This window comes from Penicillium chermesinum (assembly GCF_028974085.1).
Source record: "Penicillium chermesinum strain IBT 19713 chromosome Unknown utg000008l:1.0-1752722.0:1.0-1753981.0, whole genome shotgun sequence".
Taxonomy (NCBI): domain Eukaryota; kingdom Fungi; phylum Ascomycota; class Eurotiomycetes; order Eurotiales; family Aspergillaceae; genus Penicillium; species Penicillium chermesinum.
The window spans coordinates 21369-45128 of record NW_026695318.1 but is presented as its reverse complement, the minus strand read 5'-3'; the positions used below and the strand labels follow the sequence as shown (position 1 = coordinate 45128).

The following is a 23760-nucleotide window of genomic DNA, read 5'->3' as shown; positions in this document are numbered from 1 at the left end:
CTACGAGCCTCAAACGTGGACTTTACTTGCTAATGAGGCATTCATTTTCAGATCACTTACCTCATTAGTATAGAACAAACCTTTTCTTAAGGCATTTAACATGGCCAGCTACACTCGAATTGGACGGATCCCGAGCCTTGCGCGAGAATGTAGAAATGCCGACCTTGGCCCAGAATAAAATGAAAGGCAGATTCGTAAAGACATGAAGCTCTCATGAAGATTTCCTAGAAAGTATACATTGTGCAAATAGGTTCCGAACCCTCTTCTCCGCATGTGAGATGATCTGGACGGGGGAGGGGGCATGTTTTCAGCCATTGGAATGTGACAGCTTGCCAAGAATGCGCTCAAGCAGACCTAATTTCCCCAAAAGAACAATCCCATCTTCCTCTATGTAGACAGTGGCCCCATGCAAGAGGCTCTCTTAGGATGCATAGACATACTAGCTGATAAAAAGATCATATACTCGCCCGAGTTCACAGTCCGCATGCCTGGGAATCCATGGGAATTTCAATATTGACCGTAAATCGATTTTCGAATATAAGAAAAAAATCGACTTTTTTGTAAAGATCGAGATCAAATCTGGATGTGCCGAGTTGAGGGAGATAGAGCTGTAGGGACGTTTTCGGAAATATCAGCATCATGTCCTGTTGCTGCCTCACTTTTTTGGTCCTGGGCTTGCTTTGACCTAAGTGTCAGCTCATGATATAGCCATCTCCAGCCTTTACAATGTCGCGTCCGATACGATCTGACAACTGGATCGATGTGTGTGTCTCTTGCAATATGCTGGGATCTTCAACTAACGTCTCATGTAGGGACTTCGCGGTGTCGCATCACTTGTGGTGGTGACCTATCATCTTTGCTCATCATTTGCAGACTGGCTGAACTCGCCTGCGTTTGACGAGAATGGTCCCATCTCGGTCTTCCAATACCCTTTCCTACGGCTCATAACCGGTGGTCGGGCTGCCATCGCGCTATTTTTCATAATTACGGGATATGTCAACTCTTTCAATGCAAGAAAACAAACGAGGAGCGGAGATGGCATGCTTGTGCTTTCAAAGCTTTCGCAGAACACGATTATTAGAGCCTCGAGGCTAGTCATACCCACCAACACTGCCATTGTCATAACCTGGATCTTATGTCAACTGAGATTATACCGAGTTGCAAGTCAGGTTGATTCATCCTGGATCAGGGCGGTTTCAATCCCCCCCTGGACCGACACTGAGCAGTGCCTTTTATGGGCTATTCTCGAACCTGACTCTTTTCTGGCATGCGGGTGCTACTGAGTACGACAGAACTTACTGGACAATCCCATTCTTCTTACATGGATCCATGCTAGTCTATCTAACACTCATGGCGACTGTATTTACACACCCAAGAGGAACAAAGCTAGTCCTGTTGTGTCTGTACATGTTTGCTTGGTCGGGTGGATCTGGTATGTTTTACTTCATCTCCTCATGAAACCCATGCTAACTGATTAACTCACTTCAAAAGCGCTTATGGAGCTAAATATCTACGCCGGTATGTTCTTAGCAGAGCTGAACGCAGACTACGGGTCGAAAGCAACCTCAGTGCTCCCGTGGCCTGTGCCGGCCCTGATGATGACCAGTGGACTATTCCTCGCCTCTTCCCCGACGACAATGCGGGGCTAATGCCGTGGAGCCGTACGATCGAATATTTGACTTGTTTCATCATACCTGAAGGCGCTGAGGTGAATCGCTTCGTGGTCACGATTGGTACAACGATATTTGTTTTCGGCGTCTTTTTCTCCGCGGATGCTCGTCGCCTCCTCTCCCACCCCATCATGAACTTCCTTGGCCGAATTTCCTTTCCGATCTATCTCATCCACAACACGCTCATCCGTACGGTCTTGACCTGGCTTCTTTACCGACATTCGGCCTATTCAAAAGGTCTAGATAATGTCGATCACGAGGGCAATCCTGTTTTTCTGGATCGTGGTGGCTGTCTTACGTTTATTGTGGCTATCCCCTTGTTCTATATTATCCTGATCTACTTGGCTCATATGTGGACAGTCCATGTGGACCCTCGGTGTGAGAAAGCTGTCTCGTGGATTAAGAGGCTGGTCTTTGGGGAAGATGAAAGCGAAAGGCTAAAAGAAGGCACGCTCGATGGGCTACTCAAGTTCTAGAGTTGATCATGGACAGGTAAATTTTTTATTCAGCGAGAGTAGCTTAAGACTATTTGTTTTTTCCTTGTTATAATAGTAATTATCCCCCATATCTGTTTTCTGCCACTATGAGCTCGGTGCTTTGCTCTGCAGGCGGAATTTCCAATAAGCATCTTCGTAGACACAAGATTGCGCGGGCAGAACAGTGGCCTAGGTCAATGAATATGATTAGTCTCTGTTTTCGCTGGAAAGTCAATACTAGGAATACTCACGGTCTTCTGGAAGTGCACATTCTTCATTTTGGAAGGGCTAGTGTCTTCGCGAAGAGGATTGTTCTTTGAATTGTCAGTATCGAATACATACACTCAAAGCTGTGGCCTTTTTATATTGTTTGTCACTTTTCGTACCTGGAGGATTGAAGATTTGGGAGAAGAATCCCCGCCACGCGGTGCCGAGGAAGCGACCCCGAGTCCGAACATCATGGCAAATAAAAGGAGCTTCATTTCGAGTTCGAGTGAGGTGTTTGTCATGGAATTTTGACAGTGCGAGCAGTAATTCCACCGGATACTTAAAGATCGGATCCCATTTCTTTTCTACAAAGGCATTGAACTCACCCGCATCCGGTCATCACTTCGACGTGGTAGTGACCACCAGGAGGCACGGTAGACGCAACATGGAAGCCCTGTCCAGATCCGGGCATGGACTTGGATACTCTATAGTTACAGTAACTACGGCTCTTTCATAACGCGTGTCAGTCTTCGTTCTATGCAAGGACATTCGAACACCAAAGGCCAATACATATAGGACGATCTTTAGCACGCCGATCCTCAGATCTTCTCCACTTGGCTGAGCCAATAAAATGCGACGTGAATATAAGTCCGGGGTGCGTGCACGTCCAAGTAATATTGAAACGCTTCCGACTACTCCCGAGTGTTGTTAGCGCCTCTTCACCCTTGTCCTCATTGGGTTCACCGGGGTCCTGGTGGCTGACTGGGTGGAACGTTGTGAGTTTCGGACAATCCCGGAGCGTCTTGCTCTGCGGCCGAAGACCGGCCTGTCTCGCAGCTTCGCGAGATACAGAACCATACGCGTAAGGCCCGGTAATGATTACGGTACCCAGAACTTACCGAGCTTGTAGTTTTAATCATATGAAACTGGTTGCCATGTCGGGCATTGGTTCCTTCGTGTCTTGGGACGCTCAAGACTGCAGGAATTGCGAGACGTCCAGGTCCGGCGCTTCCCTGGCCGAGTATCGAGCCTTCGTGTCATAGACATATAAGAGCCAGAGATGATATTGACTCGTCTTGCGTTCCTGATGGCTTTTTACCACCGAACATGTGCCGCCAATCATGTTGTCCTAAAGATGAGGCTCTTGCGGCCAGTAAACAACCCTGCAAATCACGGCTGCGGGCGTAGTGCGTGGCGGCCACATCACTAGTAGCTCCCAAGGAACTGGTCAGAAAGCCACCTGGCTAAACACTGCGAAGGCTTTTGAATTCTCCCCCAGGACGGGAGAGACCCCGAAACATCAGTGCTATACATACTACGCGGCCATTGAACCGTGGTATGCGAAGAAATACTAGTATACAGGCCGCTTCAAACCATAGCAGTAGATCAGTTGTAGTGCAAGTAAAAAATAGGTTCTTCAAGGCTACTAGAAGTCTTGGGTTTGGTTAAAATAGCCCAGCACGAACGGCTGCTCTAAAGAATTGCACCTGCAAATCTATAGCTCCCAGAGTTTGTTCCCCGCACGGACGAGCCAATGACGGTTTGCGATGGAGTTCCTGCCGACTTTTTGGTGCCCGCCTTAGCTTTATCAACAATATCCTTGTCACCGTTCCAGCTATCCACCTAGAAAAGGTTCATTGATTTCTTCCCAACTCTATCTACCTCGGTGTTCCTTCCTTGCTACTGTTTCTCCCCAATTGACCATCGGCTACGCGGTACCCCGCGTCCTCAGTGCCACACCGACCGCGTCCTCAACTTCCTCTCGCCAAACATCTACAAAGTCTCGACAGCTACCAAAACACATAACATTGCATAACAGTACATTTGCCATGCTCCCTCTCCCATCTATAACCCCACAAGACGTGAGTCTCCTAGAAGAAAGCTTACATGCTCCCCCATCACGGTTCATCACTTACCTTCCTGGACTTTCAGTCGCATGAGCTATGGTTCGGCGCCCCCGCGCCCCATCGCTTAGACACCCATCATCAAGGCTACGACGCATCCCCGCACTCCCGACGCAATGCCGGCGGTCATGCCAGCCAGCGCTCCTTCATGCCTTCGCGCGCCCCTATGAACTCACTTGCCGCGCTCGCGATGGAGGAGCGCGCCCTGCGCCTTCGCAAGCAGGGCATCGCGTCCTTCGGGTATTCCTGGATCAAGCCCGCAGGATGCGCTAAGACAATGCTCGGTATGAAAGAGGAGGAAGCTGAACGCGAGGAAGCCGCTGCCGCCGCCGCGGCGGAGGCCAATGCTGAGGGGATGATGGAGGACGATATGGTCGAGACGAGAGAGGAGGGCGAGGAGGAAGAAGAAGAACAAGGTATGGAGCGTGATTTGGATGATGAGATCCCTGATGCAGATGCGGAGGGACTCGTTGAGGAAGGAGAGGAAGGGCTTGAGGAGGATGATCTGGATGAGCGGGAGGGGTTCATGGAGCGGGACCTTGATGATGAAATTCCTGAAGGCTATCCCGAGGACGATTACGAGGAGTCGGGGCTATACGAGCAGGGTGATTTTGATAACCAGCCTGATCTTGACGCCGATGTTCCGGAAGCCGAAGAGGGCTTTAGCCGTGACCTGGACGATGACATCCCTGATGCTACAGAGGAGGGTTCCGAGCAAGAGGGCGAGTGGCAGCACACCGATACGGAGGATGAATTGGACGACGATGAGGGTGGTGGCGAATATGAGATTGTTCGAGATCAGTTTACGGCTGCGAACTTCAGAACCAGCACGCCCAACAGTCGCAGCGGGTTGCCGCCTCCGCTTCGCCGGGAGCGAGAGACGGAGGCCCAGCGTCGTTTCCTACAGCGATGGAGTGGTGGAGGCGATGCGCTTGATTCAAGCAGCCTACTGTTTGAAGAAGATGACCTGCGCGCTTCAATTACGAGTCAAAGCAGTCGACGCAGTGGGTTTGGCCGTCGGTTCCCGCGACACGTTGGGGGCCCTCGAGACAGCCTGAACTGACCATCAGCTCCGACATCTACGTATATTCTAAAAGGTTGTGTTTAGCACCCTCTACGTATTTGCATTTTTCCCGCTGGCGTTTTCATGTGGATGCAGGCATCACAAAGATACCATTATGGCGTCAGGGGGTCTTGCTTGCTTCTAAGAACTCAGGAACTCAATGAATGACAATTCGTGCCTATCTCCATGTTGTTTTTCCCCCTCGTCCCTGGTAGCCGCTAGCTTGGGGCAAATAATTATATTATATATGGGAATATGGCTATCATGACTTTAATCAAAATACATCGCAACCCTCAATGACAAACACCCAAACACCGAGGCTGGATAAGCCCATGCTGTACTAGACAATGTATGTATGAAGACTCGGATGGAAAGGTCATCGAGGCCAAACCCGAGTGGGCATCTCCATGCTCCCATGCCCATGGAAGTAGATTAGAACCTGACGGTATAGAGGGCAGCAGAGACTTGCATTGTCAAGATATCCAGACGTAGAAGAACAGCAAGAACACGGCGAAAAAGAACCCAACCCAAACCTTCCACCCAACTCCAGTGCGCTCTGCCATGCGGAGCATACGGTTCATGTTTCCCCGAAGCCTGACTCGGGTGTTCTCGAATGAACTCTCAAGATCGGTCATATGGGTAGTATCGCGGATTTCGTCACCAATCGCAAATGTGAGCTGCCACGAAAATTGTCAGTAATCCTCTCCCATAACAGAGTTATCCCCAATGTCATATTACGCACATCTTTCAGCATCTTCACCTTGGCCGTGATGCCTTCTACTTCAGCATCGTTTTGTGATTCAAGCGACGAGAGAACAGCATCTGAATAGTGGCCTCTGTGAAAAGATATGTTAAATCGGACAACCAATAGGAAAGGTCCTAAGCGTGCTGGCCTACTTCTTATCAGGTGTTCCACTCCGGAATCCAGCCCCAAGGCTGCCATTGCCGTACCCATTCCCTGCTGGACTCGAGTAACCCCCATATCCATATCCGCCTGAGGGGGCAGGTGATCTGCTAGCTGGGCGGGACTCGCCACCGTAGGAATCGAAGAGGGAGGAGGATGCGCGTGGATCACGCTGGCGTGGAAATCTACCGGTCGCTGTCAGTCTAGTCGCCCGAAGGCCACGGCGTGGCCACAAGGATAGGAAGTTGGAAGACTATACCGTGAAGCCATGATTATTTGTGATTATTCTCTTGGGGAATCGACCCTCAAGGGCTCGTTGTAGAATAGGGGCTACCAGCCTCTGGGATAAAACAGCTAACACCAGCCCATGAAGCTTGCGCAGTGAACAAATGTCTTGATGACACCGCGGAGATCGAGGCCCATGGATGCTCGGGAGGATCAATACGGTGGCCAAAGCGCTTCGTGGCACGTGATTTCGCATCGAGGGTCTGCAAGGAAGGAAATCCTGGTTGCGAACCGCGGATTATTTTGAGTCGCGAGAGCTAGGAGAAACTATATGGGCAAAATTAAGAGACGAGCTGGACAGGAATTGGAAAGGGCTGACAGCCGCCATCATAATGCGCTATAAGTTACCGAGCCTTAGCCCCTCCATTAAGGTAGTATAACTAGTACATATACGCTTTGCAAGAATAGGTTCTCCAAACCGAGACTTCTGGCCACGTAGAAGATTATTTCACTGGGAAAGGCTCTTGATCATACATAGCTTTTCATAAATTGAATCTAGTATGGAAGAGAGAGACCGATAGTGCGATTCATAGATTCATAACCGGCTTGCTTGTTCCAGCGCGGCCCGCTAGCAAAGTGCCAGTGTCTCGAGAATGAGTCAAGGTATTGTGAGAAAACCTCCAATGTCCATAAGCGCCAGTCCTATCCGATCCTTCAAGCCATTTCAATTATCCCGGGGCATTATCGTCAAGATCGAGGGATTTAACCGCGCATCTCGTGGTCATCGTCATCGTCGCGGGCCTCGAAGTCCTCATCGTCATCCTCGTCGTCATCCATATCATCGTTCTGAGCAGCAACTTGGGCGTAGTCGATGACCTTGCCGCGTGTGCGGCGGCCGCCACTGATGATATTGCTCTGGTCGATGGGCTCGAGGTCGTTGCCGTCATTATCATCCTCCTCATCTGTCATGGAAAAGCATTAGTAGACATTCCAGTAGACGTAGATTCAAGTAAAAGCGGTGTTGGTTTCCGCTGTATTGACAGAAAGCATTGAGCGCGACTAGGACAAGGTTCTATGGATATAGGCGCGTACCGTTTGGTTCCTAGATGCAGTCACGTTAATTACCAGCAGTTTCAATAGGCATTTCGAAGATATCAATGACACTCACAGCCTCGAGCTCACTCTCGGACTCGCTCTCCTCGTCCATGCTCATCTCGTTGGTGGGGTCAGTCGCCTTGCCCTTGCCCTTGTCGTAGTCGGGGGCAGTGGCGGGGTCGTTGGAAGGGGCGGGACCACTCATGGTGAGCTTTTTATTCAAATGGGTGTGCGATGCGGAAGGTTGCAGAGAAGAAGATGAAGGGGGAGGACCGGGGGGTTTTGAAGAGACGGTCAAAAAGTAAGGTAGCTCGTCCCAAATCAAAACAACCCGCAACAGCAAGGGACGGCCGGATCGCGCACGGTGATTGGTGGGACTCAAAGTGGAGGCTTTTAGTGGGGATGCCCGTGACAGTCTGTGCCCTGAGACCTGGAATTGGAGTCTTCGTCCCTTTAAATGTTCTATGGAATGTTCCCCTCTGGAGGGAATCGAGATAATAATTTACTGCTCAAAAGTGTAAGATGGCCATTGGCTCATGGATTGGTAATCTTATTATAAAGCTATTAAAGGAAACGCGACTGAGCCTCGTAACTGGGCATAATAATGCTAAAGCTGCAGGGCAAAACACCGTTCCACGCAATCCGCCTTATTCCTCTAAAAATGAGTGGAAAAGCCTCCTCGGCTCTAAAAAGCAGGAGAATAGTCTTAAGTAACATTTTCAAGTTGAAAGCAGCTGCAATCGGCTATTCAAATCGGTTCTACCCTTCAAATCGACGTCAGCAAGCTCAGCCTACATAACAATATATCCACCAATAATTGCCAGGATGATACCGGCAACCATGCTAAGTTTTTGTCAGGCATCGAGATATCGTTGTAGGAGGACACGGAAGCTCTAGAGTTCAATCCGCAGCTTAGAAAGAAGCGATAAGACAGATATATACGTATATTACTCAATCTGTTGACCGGATATATATGTAGCATATTGGGCTCAATACTATACGTCACCTGTAGTAACAGCACGTGTCAGAAGCTTACATATATTTTGATCATCTATGTCAGCTTTGAATGTTTGGCACGTAACGGATGTCCATACACCAGCTCATTGAGGATCCGGGCTCTAGTGTAATGCCATGGACGTGGGACTTAGAAAGGGAGGCGGTCAGAGATAGCATGAAATTTTCAGCCTCGTCGCCTTATAGCTTATCTGGCCTTACTAGTCGGGCGCTAATTAGGCGACCAATGGCACGTGATGAGATGACTCACGTACGTTCAGCGAACCTGGAGAGAAGCCAAAGGGGCTCATGAATTAATTCATCGTGACGCGATGAGAGCAATCTGACCTAATACGTAACCTGGCTACTTGTGAATGCAAGAACCCCATAGCGTAGCCCAGTTCTGTAGCCAAAATTGAACCCAAACTCTCAGAAGGCCGGCGGGCTCCAGCTGCCAGTGCCACGATTACATCATGCACGGTGCCCCGCCATAGTAATATAGCATGGAATCATTGTAGAATCAGCCCACCACCAGATCTGTAGCATGAATTGGCACCCAACAAAGAAACCAGAAACGTCCTGTAGCTTAAAGAACGAACGAGATATCCGCTAGGACCCCCTGGAACTCTCGGGTGTGTTCACAGAAGGGAATTGGGCCTGTTGCTGGGGCATCGAAGACCATGGAACCTCATGGATGCAAGTGGAAGCTCTCCTGCTAGAAGCTTCTGAACAATACACCGCTAAGTATATAGCGTCATCATTTGCCTGCCCACCCCTCGTTCTTTTTTTCATTCTTCACTAAAATCTAAATTCTCTTTTCTCCCTCTCCCTCTTGTACACTACGAGTCTCATTCTTCCTTACGAATTTCCTTTCCTGACGACTCATACACACATTCACAATGGCTCCCGCTGTCGGTATCGATTTGGGTACCACCTACTCTTGTGTGGGTGTGTTCCGTGATGACCGTATTGAGATCATTGCCAACGACCAGGGTAACCGTACCACTCCCTCGTTCGTTGCCTTCACCGACACCGAGCGTCTCATCGGTGATGCCGCCAAGAACCAAGTTGCCATGAACCCCCCACAACACTGTCTTCGATGCCAAGCGTCTCATTGGTCGTCGTTTCCAGGACGCTGAGGTCCAGGCTGATATGAAGCACTGGCCCTTCAAGGTCGTTGAGAAGGCCAGCAAGCCCGTCATTGAGGTTGAATTCAAGGGTGAAGCCAAGCAGTTCACTCCCGAGGAGATCTCCTCCATGATCTTGACCAAGATGCGTGAGACCGCCGAGGCCTACCTGGGTGGCACTGTCAACAATGCTGTCATCACTGTCCCTGCCTACTTCAACGACTCTCAGCGTCAAGCCACCAAGGACGCCGGTCTCATTGCCGGTCTTAACGTCCTGCGTATCATCAACGAGCCCACTGCTGCCGCTATTGCCTACGGTCTGGACAAGAAGATCGAGGGTGAGCGTAACGTCCTGATCTTCGATCTGGGTGGTGGTACTTTCGATGTTTCCCTTCTGACCATTGAGGAGGGTATCTTTGAGGTCAAGTCCACTGCCGGTGACACTCACCTTGGTGGTGAGGACTTCGACAACCGTCTCGTCAACCACTTTGTCAACGAGTTCAAGCGTAAGCACAAGAAGGATCTTACCTCTAACGCCCGTGCTCTGCGTCGTCTCCGCACCGCCTGTGAGCGTGCCAAGCGTACCCTCTCTTCCGCTGCCCAGACCTCCATTGAGATTGACTCTCTCTTCGAGGGCATTGACTTCTACACCTCCATCACCCGTGCCCGTTTCGAGGAGCTGTGCCAGGACCTCTTCCGCTCCACCATGGAGCCCGTTGAGCGTGTCCTCCGTGACGCCAAGATTGACAAGTCCTCCGTCCACGAGATCGTTCTTGTTGGTGGTTCCACCCGTATCCCCAAGATCCAGAAGCTTGTCTCCGACTTCTTCAACAAGGACGCCAACAAGTCCATCAACCCCGATGAGGCCGTTGCCTACGGTGCCGCCGTCCAGGCCGCTATCCTGTCTGGTGACCAGTCCTCCAAGTCTACCAACGAGATCCTGCTGCTCGATGTTGCCCCTCTGTCGCTCGGTATCGAGACTGCCGGTGGTGTCATGACTGCTCTGATCAAGCGTAACACTACCATCCCCACCAAGAAGTCCGAGACCTTCTCTACCTACTCCGACAACCAGCCCGGTGTCCTGATCCAGGTCTTCGAGGGTGAGCGTGCCCGCACCAAGGACAACAACTTGCTCGGCAAGTTCGAGCTTACTGGTATCCCCCCTGCCCCTCGTGGTGTTCCCCAGATTGAGGTCACCTTCGACCTTGACGCCAACGGAATCATGAACGTTTCCGCTATCGAGAAGGGTACCGGTAAGTCCAACAAGATTGTCATCACCAACGACAAGGGCCGTCTCTCCAAGGAGGAGATTGAGCGCATGCTTGCTGAGGCCGAGAAGTACAAGGCCGAGGATGAGGCCGAGGCTTCCCGTATCCAGGCCAAGAACGGCCTCGAGTCTTACGCTTACTCCCTCAAGAACACTCTTGGTGAGGGCAAGCTCCAGATCTCCGACGATGACAAGAAGAAGGTTGAGGACAAGATCAACGAGGTCATCAGCTGGCTCGACAACAACCAGACTGCCGAGAAGGACGAGTACGAGTCCCAGCAGAAGGAGCTCGAGAGCGTTGCCAACCCCATCATCTCCGCTGCCTACGGTGGTGCTGCTCCCCCCGGCGGTGCTCCCGGTGGTGCCACCCACACTGCCGATGAGGTCGAGGAGAAGCCTGAGGAGCTTGACTAAACATCTCGCATTTCCGTCTTGCTTAAAAACATTTTTTTCCTTTCCCTTTCATGTCTTGTTTTACGAACTTATGGGGTATTCGAGTTTTATTCTTTTCCTTTTGCGCATGATTTGCATAGATACGAGTATCTGCTGGGGGATCAAAAGTCCTAGCCAATTCAGAATCTTAATTCATTACGACTTCCTCAAACCTAGAACACAGTAAGACTGTAGACTGGACATAGTATGAATGTCTGTTCCCTGTTCCTTGTAACTCTTGTAGGTGCCTGACTAGACCGAGCCTACTGGTAGATAGCTGACTTGTAGACACAACTTGTAGACACATAAGATATCCTAATCTTGGGAATGAAAAAGGAATCTACACATCTATTGGTTGCTAGTCCAGGAAAGCATTAGGCTTGACCGTCGCTTGCTAAGACACAAGAGTGTACAGTACTATAACCAGATGGAATATAACGGTAATCCTCGTCCAAAATAAATACCAGGACAACCAGTTAAAACTTGAGCCTTGCGGCGTGCTGAACGGGGTATATTATCTTGTCTTTTGCATTAAAGTCGGTATAGCAGTTCTCACCCAGGCGGTGAATAGGACGATCGCTTGCTTGCTGGAGGGATGTTCCTTGAGCCCGTAAATCTACAATAGAAAGGTCCCCAAACTCGGGTAAGAGTAAGGTACACTGGTTGCGGGATCCAGCACAGGGTTTTCCCTTGGCTCAGCAAGGATATCACGCAGCGGAGAAGCTCTCTGTTAAAGAGTTGGCTCAATCTCACAAGCCTTGGAAGTCTCCGTTCCACCATCGCTGCAGACGGTGCTGGCCAAGTTGAACAATGGTCGCATATCCGATTTCTGACGCCTTCTCTGGGTTCTTCTCGATCTGGTCGCGGCGAATGCGGGATGCGGAAGCCGCAATGCCGATGGTGACGGCAAATAGGGGGTCAGCTAGCCTATATTACGACAGGACAAGTTAGCTGCATTTGCACGATCAAAAAGCGCCTCGGGGCAAGAATGTCATTGGGGCCGCCAATGTATCCGCAGGCGCCCCTGGGGGGATAAATTGACTCAATGCTGGATACCCACTTAGAGATCAGATAGACTGCCATATTGAACTGGGTTTGAGTCTGGCTCAGAGATTCTCGATGCAGTTCACATACCCAAGTCTGTTGCGGAAATGCAGTTATCAAGAGGTGAAGCCCGTGATCACGTGATTTATACCGATGCTCCCCTTCACGGGGGAAGTAGCATTAATTCTGGGGGCTACACAAGCAACGGAGGAACGATCTAGACTGTAATATCTTCTATGAAGAGGGCTTTTATTTGCCTTGACGGTTAGCCGCTCCAGCCCACTTGAACCAATAAACCACGCCTATGGATGAGAATTAAATACAACATTGGTTGATGAGCGAGATGGGCCCAAATAACCAGGAAGGAAGAGAAGAGAAACAGGGCCAGGCGCAAATCCGAACAAAAAGAGGAGAGGGTCAACAAACGCCGTGGCTATCCAGAAATCATCATCCGTCTGAGATCTATACAACCGGTTCGTCTATACAACCTGTCCAAATGCAGGAATCAGAGTCTGTGCCAGCCAGAAGCTGAAGACCAGCTTGGGTCCGGTCATCAGGAGCTTGGGAACCAATCCCTTGAACAGACTGAGCGGGCCCTCGTTCTTGAGCATCTTAGATACGATCTTGAATCCACCCTCGGGGTTGTCGAAGTTGCGGTTCTGGATCCGGGTCTTGATCACGTCAAGGGGAGCCGAGACGATCAGCGAGGCACTAGCACCAGCAACGGAGGCAACGAAATTCTGGCCCCAGGTGGCCTTGTTGTAGTCGGTCAAGTGGTAGATATATTCCTTGGCGAAAGCGGAACCACCGAAAAGCTGATACCACTGTTAGCTTGGATTTCTCCGACCCAACCCCAGATGAATGATACGTACAGCAAAGGAACCGGGGGCATTGCGAGCAGCGGTCCAACCAGCACCACGGTACAGACCCATACCCTCATCGGCGATGATCTTGAAGAGACCACGGCCGCGGAAGGCCTCGGGGTTGGTCTGACGCTTAATCTTCAAGACGTCCAGGGGCAGAAGAATAATTTCTCCGATACCGACCAAGCTAGCCGGATATGTTAGAATTGAATGCCGATACCATATCCACTAGGCGACCACCCTTACCTGCCGGCGAAAGCGTGCATGATAGCCTTCCCATTGCCCTTTCCGAAGGTAGCATCGAAAGAAGAACCGTGGTGCTTAGCCAGGTAATCCCGAGCGAAAGGCTGACCGCCGTACTTGTAGATACGTTGTAGGACCTGTTCAAAGATTGAAAGCCATCAGCATCCGTCTCGGCCATAGATTCAGCCGCCCATCGTCCCATACCTTGTAACCAGCAGCATAACCCAAACCAGGGAAGAGCGAGGTGAACTTGCGGCCAACGGAGGCATTGGCGTACTCCTTGAAGACAACCTGGTTGAAACCGGTAACGGAGGTGATCTAAAGAGAAGGAGACTGTCAGTCACTGTCGCAGCGCATCTTATCACGGGTCTTCGCTCACCCTTGTCTGGTTGCTCATCAACCGCTTAGCGGTGGTATCGACCTGAACAGACCGATTAGCGTCCTATTCATGATCCTTCTAGAGATTTAAGCCGTACGGGATGGAAAACCAGCAACTCAGCGATACCAGCGGAGCCTATTTGAGGTGTTAGCATAGGGTCACCCCTACGGTCGGTCGAACATACCGGATCCGAGGAGACGAGCAGTCGCGGACTCCTTCTTAACATCCTTAGCGGCAGCGCCGGAGCCGGCTTGGGCAAGAGCGGGAGACATTGTGAGGGATAGAACGATTGATGAAGGAGTCAGATGTCGGGATCGCTTGCTCTGCGTAAATTTTATGTTGAGCACGAGAGTGGGGCGCTAGACCCAATCGGGGTCCGGCGTCGGCGAGGCAGGACGCTCCACTGTGTTGGCACGATAAGTTCCCTCGGGTCGATCTGGAGGATCGACCAGCGCTCGGAATGACACGATTCTCCAAAGTGAAGGGTCTGCATGAATCATCATTGTCAATTTGATCTACCAGGCACATTTACCCCTGAAAGAGGGTCTTGCAAAAAGCTTATATTGAAGGCTACTATATTTACTGCTCAGGAACAGCAGACTTAAGCCAGATCGATATCATAGTTTGCAATTCATTGGGTTCGAAGCCAACTGAGAGCGTAGTCGCCTAGCAAAATAGAAGAAAAATGAAGAGATGAAATCGAGAAGGAAATGTGCACAACACCGAGAGAACGCCGCGTGACCGAAATGATAAGGAACCGTTAGCCCAAGGGTAGTTGCTGCTCATAAGTATGGGGAGCCCATCAAAGGGTCGAATGGGTAGGCCAAGCAGCGCAAAAGGTATCATGGACCTCAGTCTCTACTGGTCACCGAAAGTGTTCTCGCCGGAGTATCTGGAAAGACAAGTCAGTAAAGTCTCCTCGTGGCTTTCCGATAGCAAAGGATACATACGTGATGTACAAAAAGCCATCCTCGTCCTTGTGCTCTTCGTAGATGCTGCTCATGAGAGCAGCTGTTGGTGGGAGAACCTCATCCACGAAGATGAAGATAGCCTTCTCTGGAGAAAGCTTAATACGCTTACGGATGACATAGACGAACTGTCCGACAGTAAGATCGGCCGGCACGAGGTACTTCTTCTTGTCGATGGTCGCGATATCCGACTTCTCGACCTTTTCGCAAATCACCTATGATGATACTGATTAGCCGCTGAAGAAGCGGTGAAGGAATAAGGGTTCCCAAGCCCCTGATACCCTTCTCATCTTCTATTGCTGATTTCAAAGGGCAAGGAAGATCCCCCAGAAGAACTTACAGGGATCCGGTCGGCGTATTTCTGGCGGATGCGTTCAGCCTCAGCCTTCCGCTTCTCGAAGGGGTGCTCGTCCTTGAACTTGGACCGCATGGTTGATAAGGCTGATAAGTGAAGCGGGGGCGTCGGGTAGATGTAAGAGCGTGAGCGCTCGAGCAACAGCAGTTTAGAGATGGAGCAGATGTGGGCTGCAGGAATAGAAGCCAAGTGATGGAAGAAGTGATCAACTTAGGGAAGTGAGAGATGAGTAGGAGGGGAGATCGATGACAAAAAGGCAACCCCCGCTGACGTCCACCAGGCGGTGAGTCACGCGCTGCACAGTCACGGGGCTAGGGTCATTTGCTCTTTCTTACTCCTGATCGAAGATCTCCTTTTGACCATCATCAAAGCTCTATTTGCTGGTTTTGATTGTCCTAGTGTTCTTACTTTATCCAGTATATTACTCTCCCCTGGATCCATGCCGGGCACACCTCCGGACCCTCGGTAGACTCAGACGATGTGGGCTTCTCCACTATATTACCAGAGATCTAGGCAACCGGACTGACAGTGCACAGCGCTATCTCTCCACCAAGGCGGCTGTCCTGTGAAGTACCTAGCAGGCGATAACCACCTAATGAATGGACCCAGTCCGAGAATTCTGCCAGGTATTGTGTTGCAGTTGGAGCCTCCATCACCAGTCCAATCCCGGGAGCGGTTTAGCGTCCCCGCCGTAACGGCGATCCACATTTTGTACTTTGCCAGCTTTCTTGATTGCCGTTCGATGTGCCTGTAGCCGAATATGCCTCGACGGCTTTTCTCAGGACCGTCCACTACAGGCATACGTATATACTCTGAACGTGAAATGAGTTAGCTTATGCATCAAAAGCAACCCGGCGGGCTGGTCGAACCGAGAGCAGCTGGGTAAGCCTTAAACAGCAGAAGACTATAAGATTCCCTAGACTGCGAATATCGATATTCACAAAGCATCAAACGTACTGCCATGTCTGTCTTTTACATTCTCCCCTCCGGGTGTGCTACGCAGAAAGGACAGTAGAGTCCGTACCAGTCACAAGATCTCTCTGGAGCCTGGAGCCCCCGGTCTGCCTTATCGCTTATCTCATCGAAGCAAACCAGACAAACAAGAGCACCATCTCAGCCAATGGTCTGATGTCGTACCACCCGGTTCTTCTTGAGTCTGCGCATAACCTTTGCAGGGATCTAAATACTTCCCTTCTTCTTTTCCCTGCGTTGGAATCTTCTTTTTCTTACTTGGTATTGTGTTTCTCAGTGTGACTGATCTGTCCTCCGGTCCCATTGGGCTCCTTGTCACAAATATGGCCTCCCGATCTCTCATGCCACTCCGAAGAGCGTTGGTTCAACCGTTAGCTTGTCATGTCCGAATCGCAGGCCGCAATGCACCGAAACAGTTCCGTAATTACTCTGCTAGTGGTCAGCCTCCCCAAAAGGCTCAGTTCACTGTGTGGCGACCCTATTTACGGCTTGCGATTGGTGTGCCCTTCATCGGCGCAATCATATACTCAATGGTAAGAGACCAGATCGTTTGACCGTGCGTTCGAGCGTTGGCTGAGAATCGTTACCTAGGCTACTGGAGAAGCTACTCAGCTCGATCCCCCGTCGATTGTCGAATTGGATGATGCTTTAAAGCAATCGTCCACAATTAGCGAAACCTCGCCCATGCGCCTCCGAATGGAGAAGCTCATCAAGGATCACCAGCAGAAGATTGTGGAGGAGCTCAGTAGAATAGACGGAATGGAATTCAAACAAGATACTTGGACACGTCCCAATGGCGGCGGCGGAGTCTCGTGCGTGCTGCAGGATGGAAATGTCTTCGAGAAAGCCGGCGTCAATGTCTCGGTTGTCTACGGCGAGCTTCCACGGCCTGCTATTGAGAAAATGCGCGCCGACCACAAATCTTTCGTTGGCTCAGATGTCGAATCTCTGGCATTCTTTGCCGCTGGCCTTTCCCTTGTTCTGCACCCGCACAACCCGATGGCCCCTACTGTACACCTCAACTACCGCTACTTCGAGACTTCAGACCCGAAGGACCCAATTAACGGTGACAAAAATTGGTGGTTTGGGGGAGGGACTGATTTGACGCCGTCTTACCTTTTCCCAGAAGATGCTCAGCACTTCCACAAAACCATCAAGGACATGTGTGATCGCCACGACGCTACCTATTACCCGAAGTTCAAGACCTGGTGTGACAAGTACTTCTATATACCCCACCGCGGAGAATCTCGGGGTGTCGGTGGTATCTTCTTCGATGATCTGGACGCCAGCTTCCTCCAATCCTCTGCTAGCTCCTCGTCGAATCCACAGGAGACCCTATTCTCGTTCGTCTCGGACGGCTTGGCCTCTTTCCTCCCATCTTATGTACCTATCATCGAAAGGCGAAAGGATATGCCATATACTCCCGCACAAAAAGAGTGGCAACAGCTCCGCCGAGGTCGCTACGTGGAGTTCAACCTAGTTTATGACCGTGGTACTAGCTTTGGATTGCGGACTCCCAATGCTCGTGTCGAGAGTATCCTGATGAGCCTTCCCCGCACCGCAAGCTGGGCTTACATGGATGCTGTATCAGGCACGAGAACCGAGAGCATGCCTACTGATGAGGACGAGCTGACGGATGACAAGACTAAAGAGAAGGAGATAATGGATGTGCTTAAACATCCACGCCAGTGGGCATAATCGCTGTTCCAAATCCCTGCTTCTGAGTCCTTGGACATTCTAATCCGCGGCAAAGGCTTGTCCCTTCTCTCCCTGGGCTATTGCCACTTTCTTTTCTAATCCCATCTAATATGGGAATGTATATTGATGTACAGTATTCCAAAACTCCATTACAGATGTACTCTAGTGCATGATAATTCATTCCGGGCTTTCTCAGAAAAGTCGTCCCACGCATATTACAATGCCAGTCTGTACCTCTCAATTCCGAGGCTCAGGCTTCCAAGTTGAACGTATCATTGTACCCTAGTACCTCTGCGCTGAAAGTGCCAGGGACTCCAGACAAGTGCTAGTAGACGGAATCGATTGACTATGGATGCTAAGCAATACTACACTAGTGGGGCAAAAGTCCGTGTGCATAAGGTCTTCGAATCTACGAAAAAAGTTCACGCTTTAGTATGTTCCAGGCCGGTTTAATAGGGTTAAGATCAGGCCAGTATACAGGCCAACCTTGAATGTAAATCCTGTGCTCTTTAAACTAATCCAGTGTATCTTTCGCTATATGGATCTTTGTGTTATCTTGATAAGATACCCTTCCAGGTTGGTAGCGATCTAGGCCAGGGGAGGTGTAGGAAAAACAATAAAAATGTGGGTGGTTGTTACGGTGATGGTAATGGGACTGAGTGCACAGAGACTTTTTGCGTGCGTGGTGTACTATTTCCTAAAAAGCAAATCGATCTTGAAGGAGCCAGCAAAAAGGAGGGTATAGGATAGCAATACGCTGCCCGCTCAACCTGTTCAGACGAAGCAATCTGAAGCAAGGAGACAAAAGAAAGAAATATAGGATAATGATACGCCGAGACCCCGCCCCTCGACCCTCTTCAGATAACCTCCCTGCCTAATAATCTCCGGGTCATTGTCGCTGTATTCAAAAGCAACGCACAATTTCCTAAGCGGGCATTCCCAATAAGACATTCTGCTCAAGTTCTCCAGGTCAATAAGTAAATCTTCCAAGTGTCTGAAGGCTATCAGCTTCAATGACGATGGTTTTCTCACTCGCACGGCGGGGCTTTCTTCGAAAAAGTGTCTCAAACGCGATCACGATTGGTGCTCCCTCTACGCTTCCGTTCTTGATGAGTGGCTTGATATGCATGATAGGACATGGGAAGGCCTATCGTGGGTAACGGGCCCAGGTGCCTCGTTCGCAGTCTCCGTCCATAGATCAATTCCAACTGTCCACTCCGGTGAGCGGGTTACATGCATCATGACAACAATTTTCGTCTGCTTGTTGGTATTCGCATATCACCAGCGAGCGGCCGTCTTCAAGTGTCTCCGTGATTCTGATGATTCTGATACACCAGCCTCCAATACTAAAGATGGCGCATCCTGTACCCCAAAGGGGGGTCCCTCCTGGGACAAGCATCCAATCTGGTTCTTTGTCGCACATATTTCCCTCCCAATGGGATGACCCAAAATCTGTAAAGTGGCCTTTTCTAGCGGAGAGCCCCATCTGTATCAGTTCTTCGCTCAGGTACTGGCGGAACCAGCCTATGATATATTCGTGTGGTCTGCCACCAATAACTTTGTAGAGGATTTCCCGGTTCGAATGATCTACTGTTGTTTGAACGCCTCTGAATGGCCCAGGCTTGGCTTTCAGCTCATCCAACAAGGTGGGCTCAATATCGGTGAGCCTCAAATATACGCAGAGCGGGAATAGGGCTTCATAACGGATTTTTTCAGGTGTTCGAGTTGGGTGCGAATCTTCCTCTTGGTCGGAGATACCAGGAGTACAGTGTCACTGGGGCTTAGGCACGTATATGATGGCTGATCTACACCCTCGCCCTCAGGCTTGTATAAGGCTTCGGACGAGATCGTATGCGTAGAATAGATTAGATGAAATGTAAAGAGAGCCCTACGACAGCGGGAATAGGCTATAAGAGGTTTAGGATAAAAGCCTTGGTGGGAAACATAGCCAGTCTTCAGTGTTGCCTGTAAAAGGGAGGGGGAATTTCTATATGGATAGGACAGTAGTAAAACAAAAAAAGAGCAATAGAAAGGACCAGTCTAATCTACCCCTTTCGGGCTTATTGGCCAGCAACTGCACCTCGTTGCTTAGCCAGCCAACCTCGAGGATCTGACAAACTCGCCCCATGTCGGTATCGAGACACAGTCATATTATTATTCTGCCAGCGGCTCTGAAGGTGGTACCAGGCCGAGCTCACAAGGCTGAGCTCACGAGCTTGGTCATCAATGATTTTTTGTAATTCCAGCTGTGATAGGATGAGTGGAAGTCCTGAGATTTTCGAGTGCAGGAGACTTACTTCACGTTCTTTGGGAATCCCATCATCCAGGTTCTCCTCGTAGTTCTTCATGCTCTCGCGCAGAGACTTGATGAGTTCATTCTGTTGTTGAATGTACTGTACAAATCAAGTCGCGTCAAAAGATGGCACTGGGTAGATTATACGGCAATGGAAACTCACCTCCGCACGTTGAGCAAGGCGTTCAACATTCTTCTCCAGGACGCCAGCACACTGCTTTAGGAGCTCAAAGCTAGATTTTTGAGCATCGCCACTCTCGCCGTTATGGGTTTCGAATTCGCCCAGCAGCATCTGCATCTCATTCATCACTTCTTGGTCCTCGGCGCTGATCTCATTTTGTTTCGTATCGAGCATCTTCCGCAACTCTTCTCTCTCGGCGCAGACTTCGCGGACGAGAGTCTGGCTGGCATCAACTTCAGCCTCCAGATGATGCACGTTTTGCGTGAGACTATCCCAATTCTCACGAAGTCTAGCAAGCTCGGCCGAATGATGTTCTTCAATTTCTTGAAGAATGTCTGCTTTTTCCAGGCTGACAAGATTTACTGAGTTTTCGTTAGTATCATGCCAGTGCACAGGGCAATCAAAGAGCCTGGGCCACATACTTTGATTTTGTGCATCAGAGAGGTCCTTCTTGCTGTTTTCAAGGGTGTTTTGTACTTCGGCAAGCCTCTTCAATGTACCGGTATATGTCTCATATAATTTCCAGTACTCGTCGCTGCATATGTTATGAGAAGTTCCCTGAGTGTAAAGGCCCACATGGGATCAACGTACCTTTGAGAAGAGTTTGTGCGTGCGATTTGTACAGATGAATTGAAATTCTCCGAAAAGACCTCGGGCTGAGACTCCGGCTAGCAGCTGTCAGCAATGCTCCAGTGATATCAGTGTGATGAGAATACGTACAGCTGTTGACAGGGTTTTGGATGATTCCAGTTCGCGTTTCAGGTCATCGTTTTCAGATTTACTATAGCGGTGTTAGCGAGGCAGCGAGAGGAGAACTGAATCTGCAGAACATACAGTTGAGATTCCTTCATGCCAATAGCTTCAAAGTCTTTGGACAGAGTTCCTTGCATGTTAGGTGTCTCAGAACCTGGCGAAGACGTGCCTGGCAGACCCTCCACATCTCGTAGGCGTTCACGAAGCTCGCTTATGAGAGCATCATCTCTCTCATGCTGCTCATCAGCACTTTGCAGCCTCTCGGTAAGCGCGTGGTTATTGAACTCAAGCTGCTTCTTCAAGTTTTGGATCTCACTGCACTCCTGCTCAATACGGGGGAGCAGTTTACGATATTCCTCCAGCTCCACATCACGTTCAGAAGTCCAACGCTGTTGTGAGTCTGCGTCTTTGAGCTGTTGCTGGAGATCTTTGATCTGATTCTTCAGGTTCTGGTTTTCCCTCTCAAAATCTTGATTGGCTTGAAGCTTCTGGCGGTATTTCTCTGCCGCGTTCGCCTTGCGTGCCAGTTGGTCTCGCTCAGTACGGAGTTCGTCGTAGTCATCTTGAAGCTTCTGGTAACGCTGGTTTTTGACCTTCAATGACTCCACTGTCATACGCAAGCTGTCAATTTCGTCTTGGGCAGCAGACAGCTTGGCTTCTTGCGACGCAATGATGTCCTCCTGCTGACGTGATTTACTTTCCAAAGCCTTAGCATTGAAGCCCACGTCTCCTTTACCAGACTTCAGCGTGACTAAACGATCCTCCGTGGATGCAAGGCGGTTCTGCAGAGTATCATTATTCTCCTGCAAACGTGCCAGCCGGTTATGAAGATCCTCCAGCGCTTTTTCCAGCTCCTTTTTCTCATGGCTCAGCCGATCGTTCTCTGCTAGCACCTTGCCCACGCGCTCCTCAAACTGCAGCTCCAGATCTACTGGATGATCGCGATTCGCCAAATCCTGTCTGAGTTCATCAGCCGCATCCAGGGGTTCATGCTGGCCATTGTGTGCCTCCTGAATGATGTCCTTCAAGCCCTCCTGAGTCGACGTGCTCAATCCTTGAAGGGTTTGCACATAGGTCTCGGCATTGGGGGAGGAAATCGCGGCGATCAAGAGGAGTTTCAGCAGTTTGTTGGTTTCCTTGGGAGTCGCTTTTTCTGCGACAGCTTCGAGGTCGGGGGACGGGTCGAGGCCGGAGGGTAGGGAGTCATCGTTTTGGTGCTTGATGTAGCTGAGTAGGAGCTTATGGAGGTGCTTTAAGTTCTGCCATTTGGCCACCCAGTGGTTCTCCGGGTTGCGCTCGGGAATCTCGTCAAGGAAGTATTGCGGATCGATGTCCTGGAGGATTTCCCAGAGGATGACCCCGTCCGTCAGTTCATCCACGGTCCGGAGTGTCTTGCCGAGGGAGAAGCTGTTGATCCATTCCAGCAGAACCTTCGTCACATTATGTTCCGAGGCCATGGCGAATAAGGAATGATTCAAAAGACTGGTGGCAGACGCAACATTCCAAGGAGCAAGCCGGGGCCTTACTCGTACGTGGGAAGTTGTGGATCCACGCGAGCGCGTTCGGGGGGCACTAGTGGGGAGAGACGATCGTCTCCGGTTTTCGTAGTTCGCTTTGGTCCAACCACCATCCTGGATTCGCGACTTGTGTGTACATTTACGTCGTGGATTACAATCGGGAACAAAACTATTGTCTAATGTACTGCAGCATGCAATAAGACTAGGCTGAAACTCACTCCCACTGCGTTGCAAAGAGTAAACAAGAAAAACAAAGTAAGCATTGGCCCCTTTCAGCCAGCTTCCAACATACATCTTTCGCTATTAATAGATCATGATAAATGTACATCATAGGTGCAGCATGGAATAATCAAGTTGTATACCTAGCGGTCGCTCGAGAAAGAAGTATGGCGTGACATTGTTGTACCAATCGGCAGTTGCAGTACGGACTTTCCTACATCCCCAAGCGGGTACTGCCGCCATCTCTCGTCCCTTGCGACGAGTCCACTCATTTCAATTTGTGGAAACGATTTTGTCGTCTTCAATCTCTGGTTTGTACTGAGTGGACTGCGTGGAGAGAGTCTGCAGAGCGTCCACAGGAGCGTCGGCCGCAAACCCACTAGATAATGGTAAGCATCATATTTACTTGGAGACGCATAGAAGGATAAGGTCATACTTGATTAGATCTATACCCAAGACATGATTAGAAATGCTAGACAAAGGGAAAGAAGTGACACTTACGGTATTCATGAGTGATTATGCCACCCTGTCAAGCTATTAGTTAAAAGAATTTCAATCGCGGTGACCTATGCAAGGCGTACTGCGGCTCTAAGCGAGTCCTTTGCCTGGTCAACGACCGAGGATGGCGTGCCCTTGGGGAAAGTGACAATCACTGATTTCAGCGACTTGGAAGCCAGCGCCAGAGGCAATAAAGCAAAGAGAGCAGTCAGGAAGAACTTCATGATGAATTACGGAAGAGTTGTGAAAGGGAAGTTTTGTCCAACATGCCTCTGGATGGAACGTCATCTGTGTCACGTGATACCGGAACTCCCAACTCCAACTCCACCTCACTTTCTTCTCAACGTCCGCCCCTTCTCCCCTCGCGCCCCTTCACGTTTCCTCAGCGTTGCATTGGTCTCTTGGTTCTCTCTA

The 23760-nt window shown here is 50.1% G+C and overlaps 12 protein-coding genes across 12 annotated transcripts; 5 read left to right on the top strand and 7 right to left on the bottom strand.

Moving 5' to 3' along the window:
• Positions 1-1407: 1407 nt before the first annotated feature.
• On the top strand, positions 1408-2146 carry N7468_009798 (uncharacterized protein; the record flags this gene model as incomplete). The annotated part of the gene is made up of 2 exons (XM_058479093.1): positions 1408-1432; positions 1503-2146. 2 exons carry the CDS (start codon positions 1408-1410, stop codon positions 2144-2146), a joined length of 669 nt encoding a protein of 222 aa, XP_058325661.1.
• A 2094-nt stretch (positions 2147-4240) lies between these two features.
• Positions 4241-5320, top strand: N7468_009797 (uncharacterized protein; the record flags this gene model as incomplete). The annotated part of the gene is made up of 1 exon (XM_058479092.1): positions 4241-5320. The coding sequence occupies one exon, from the start codon at positions 4241-4243 to the stop codon at positions 5318-5320; it is 1080 nt and encodes a 359-aa protein (XP_058325660.1).
• Positions 5321-5793: 473 nt separating this feature from the next.
• N7468_009796 (SNARE domain- containing protein) lies at positions 5794-6494 on the bottom strand (the record flags this gene model as incomplete). Its single annotated transcript, XM_058479091.1, has 4 exons — positions 5794-5997; positions 6063-6156; positions 6218-6409; positions 6484-6494. 4 exons carry the CDS (start codon positions 6492-6494, stop codon positions 5794-5796), a joined length of 501 nt encoding a protein of 166 aa, XP_058325659.1.
• A 717-nt stretch (positions 6495-7211) lies between these two features.
• N7468_009795 (histone H2A.Z-specific chaperone CHZ1) lies at positions 7212-7749 on the bottom strand (the record flags this gene model as incomplete). The annotated part of the gene is made up of 2 exons (XM_058479090.1): positions 7212-7411; positions 7575-7749. 2 exons carry the CDS (start codon positions 7747-7749, stop codon positions 7212-7214), a joined length of 375 nt encoding a protein of 124 aa, XP_058325658.1.
• A 1687-nt stretch (positions 7750-9436) lies between these two features.
• N7468_009794 (uncharacterized protein) lies at positions 9437-9676 on the top strand (the record flags this gene model as incomplete). Its single annotated transcript, XM_058479089.1, has 1 exon — positions 9437-9676. The coding sequence occupies one exon, from the start codon at positions 9437-9439 to the stop codon at positions 9674-9676; it is 240 nt and encodes a 79-aa protein (XP_058325657.1).
• Positions 9677-9689: 13 nt separating this feature from the next.
• On the top strand, positions 9690-11345 carry hsp70 (molecular chaperone Hsp70; the record flags this gene model as incomplete). The annotated part of the gene is made up of 1 exon (XM_058479088.1): positions 9690-11345. The coding sequence occupies one exon, from the start codon at positions 9690-9692 to the stop codon at positions 11343-11345; it is 1656 nt and encodes a 551-aa protein (XP_058325656.1).
• Positions 11346-12112: 767 nt separating this feature from the next.
• Positions 12113-12446, bottom strand: N7468_009792 (uncharacterized protein; the record flags this gene model as incomplete). Its single annotated transcript, XM_058479087.1, has 2 exons — positions 12113-12290; positions 12424-12446. The coding sequence occupies 2 exons, from the start codon at positions 12444-12446 to the stop codon at positions 12113-12115; spliced, it is 201 nt and encodes a 66-aa protein (XP_058325655.1).
• Positions 12447-12886: 440 nt separating this feature from the next.
• On the bottom strand, positions 12887-14164 carry N7468_009791 (putative mitochondrial GTP/GDP transporter Ggc1; the record flags this gene model as incomplete). The annotated part of the gene is made up of 7 exons (XM_058479086.1): positions 12887-13222; positions 13280-13457; positions 13517-13650; positions 13718-13831; positions 13893-13934; positions 13990-14027; positions 14077-14164. The coding sequence occupies 7 exons, from the start codon at positions 14162-14164 to the stop codon at positions 12887-12889; spliced, it is 930 nt and encodes a 309-aa protein (XP_058325654.1).
• A 586-nt stretch (positions 14165-14750) lies between these two features.
• On the bottom strand, positions 14751-15290 carry N7468_009790 (autophagy-related protein 8; the record flags this gene model as incomplete). The annotated part of the gene is made up of 3 exons (XM_058479085.1): positions 14751-14784; positions 14843-15075; positions 15201-15290. The coding sequence occupies 3 exons, from the start codon at positions 15288-15290 to the stop codon at positions 14751-14753; spliced, it is 357 nt and encodes a 118-aa protein (XP_058325653.1).
• A 1220-nt stretch (positions 15291-16510) lies between these two features.
• Positions 16511-17885, top strand: hem13 (coproporphyrinogen oxidase; the record flags this gene model as incomplete). Its single annotated transcript, XM_058479084.1, has 2 exons — positions 16511-16720; positions 16779-17885. The coding sequence occupies 2 exons, from the start codon at positions 16511-16513 to the stop codon at positions 17883-17885; spliced, it is 1317 nt and encodes a 438-aa protein (XP_058325652.1).
• Positions 17886-19945: 2060 nt separating this feature from the next.
• N7468_009788 (putative microtubule binding protein HOOK3) lies at positions 19946-22569 on the bottom strand (the record flags this gene model as incomplete). The annotated part of the gene is made up of 7 exons (XM_058479083.1): positions 19946-20131; positions 20183-20278; positions 20342-20721; positions 20782-20894; positions 20951-21027; positions 21080-21140; positions 21194-22569. The coding sequence occupies 7 exons, from the start codon at positions 22567-22569 to the stop codon at positions 19946-19948; spliced, it is 2289 nt and encodes a 762-aa protein (XP_058325651.1).
• A 552-nt stretch (positions 22570-23121) lies between these two features.
• Positions 23122-23570, bottom strand: N7468_009787 (uncharacterized protein; the record flags this gene model as incomplete). Its single annotated transcript, XM_058479082.1, has 4 exons — positions 23122-23227; positions 23285-23294; positions 23350-23374; positions 23430-23570. 4 exons carry the CDS (start codon positions 23568-23570, stop codon positions 23122-23124), a joined length of 282 nt encoding a protein of 93 aa, XP_058325650.1.
• Between the last annotated feature and the right edge of the window lie 190 nt (positions 23571-23760).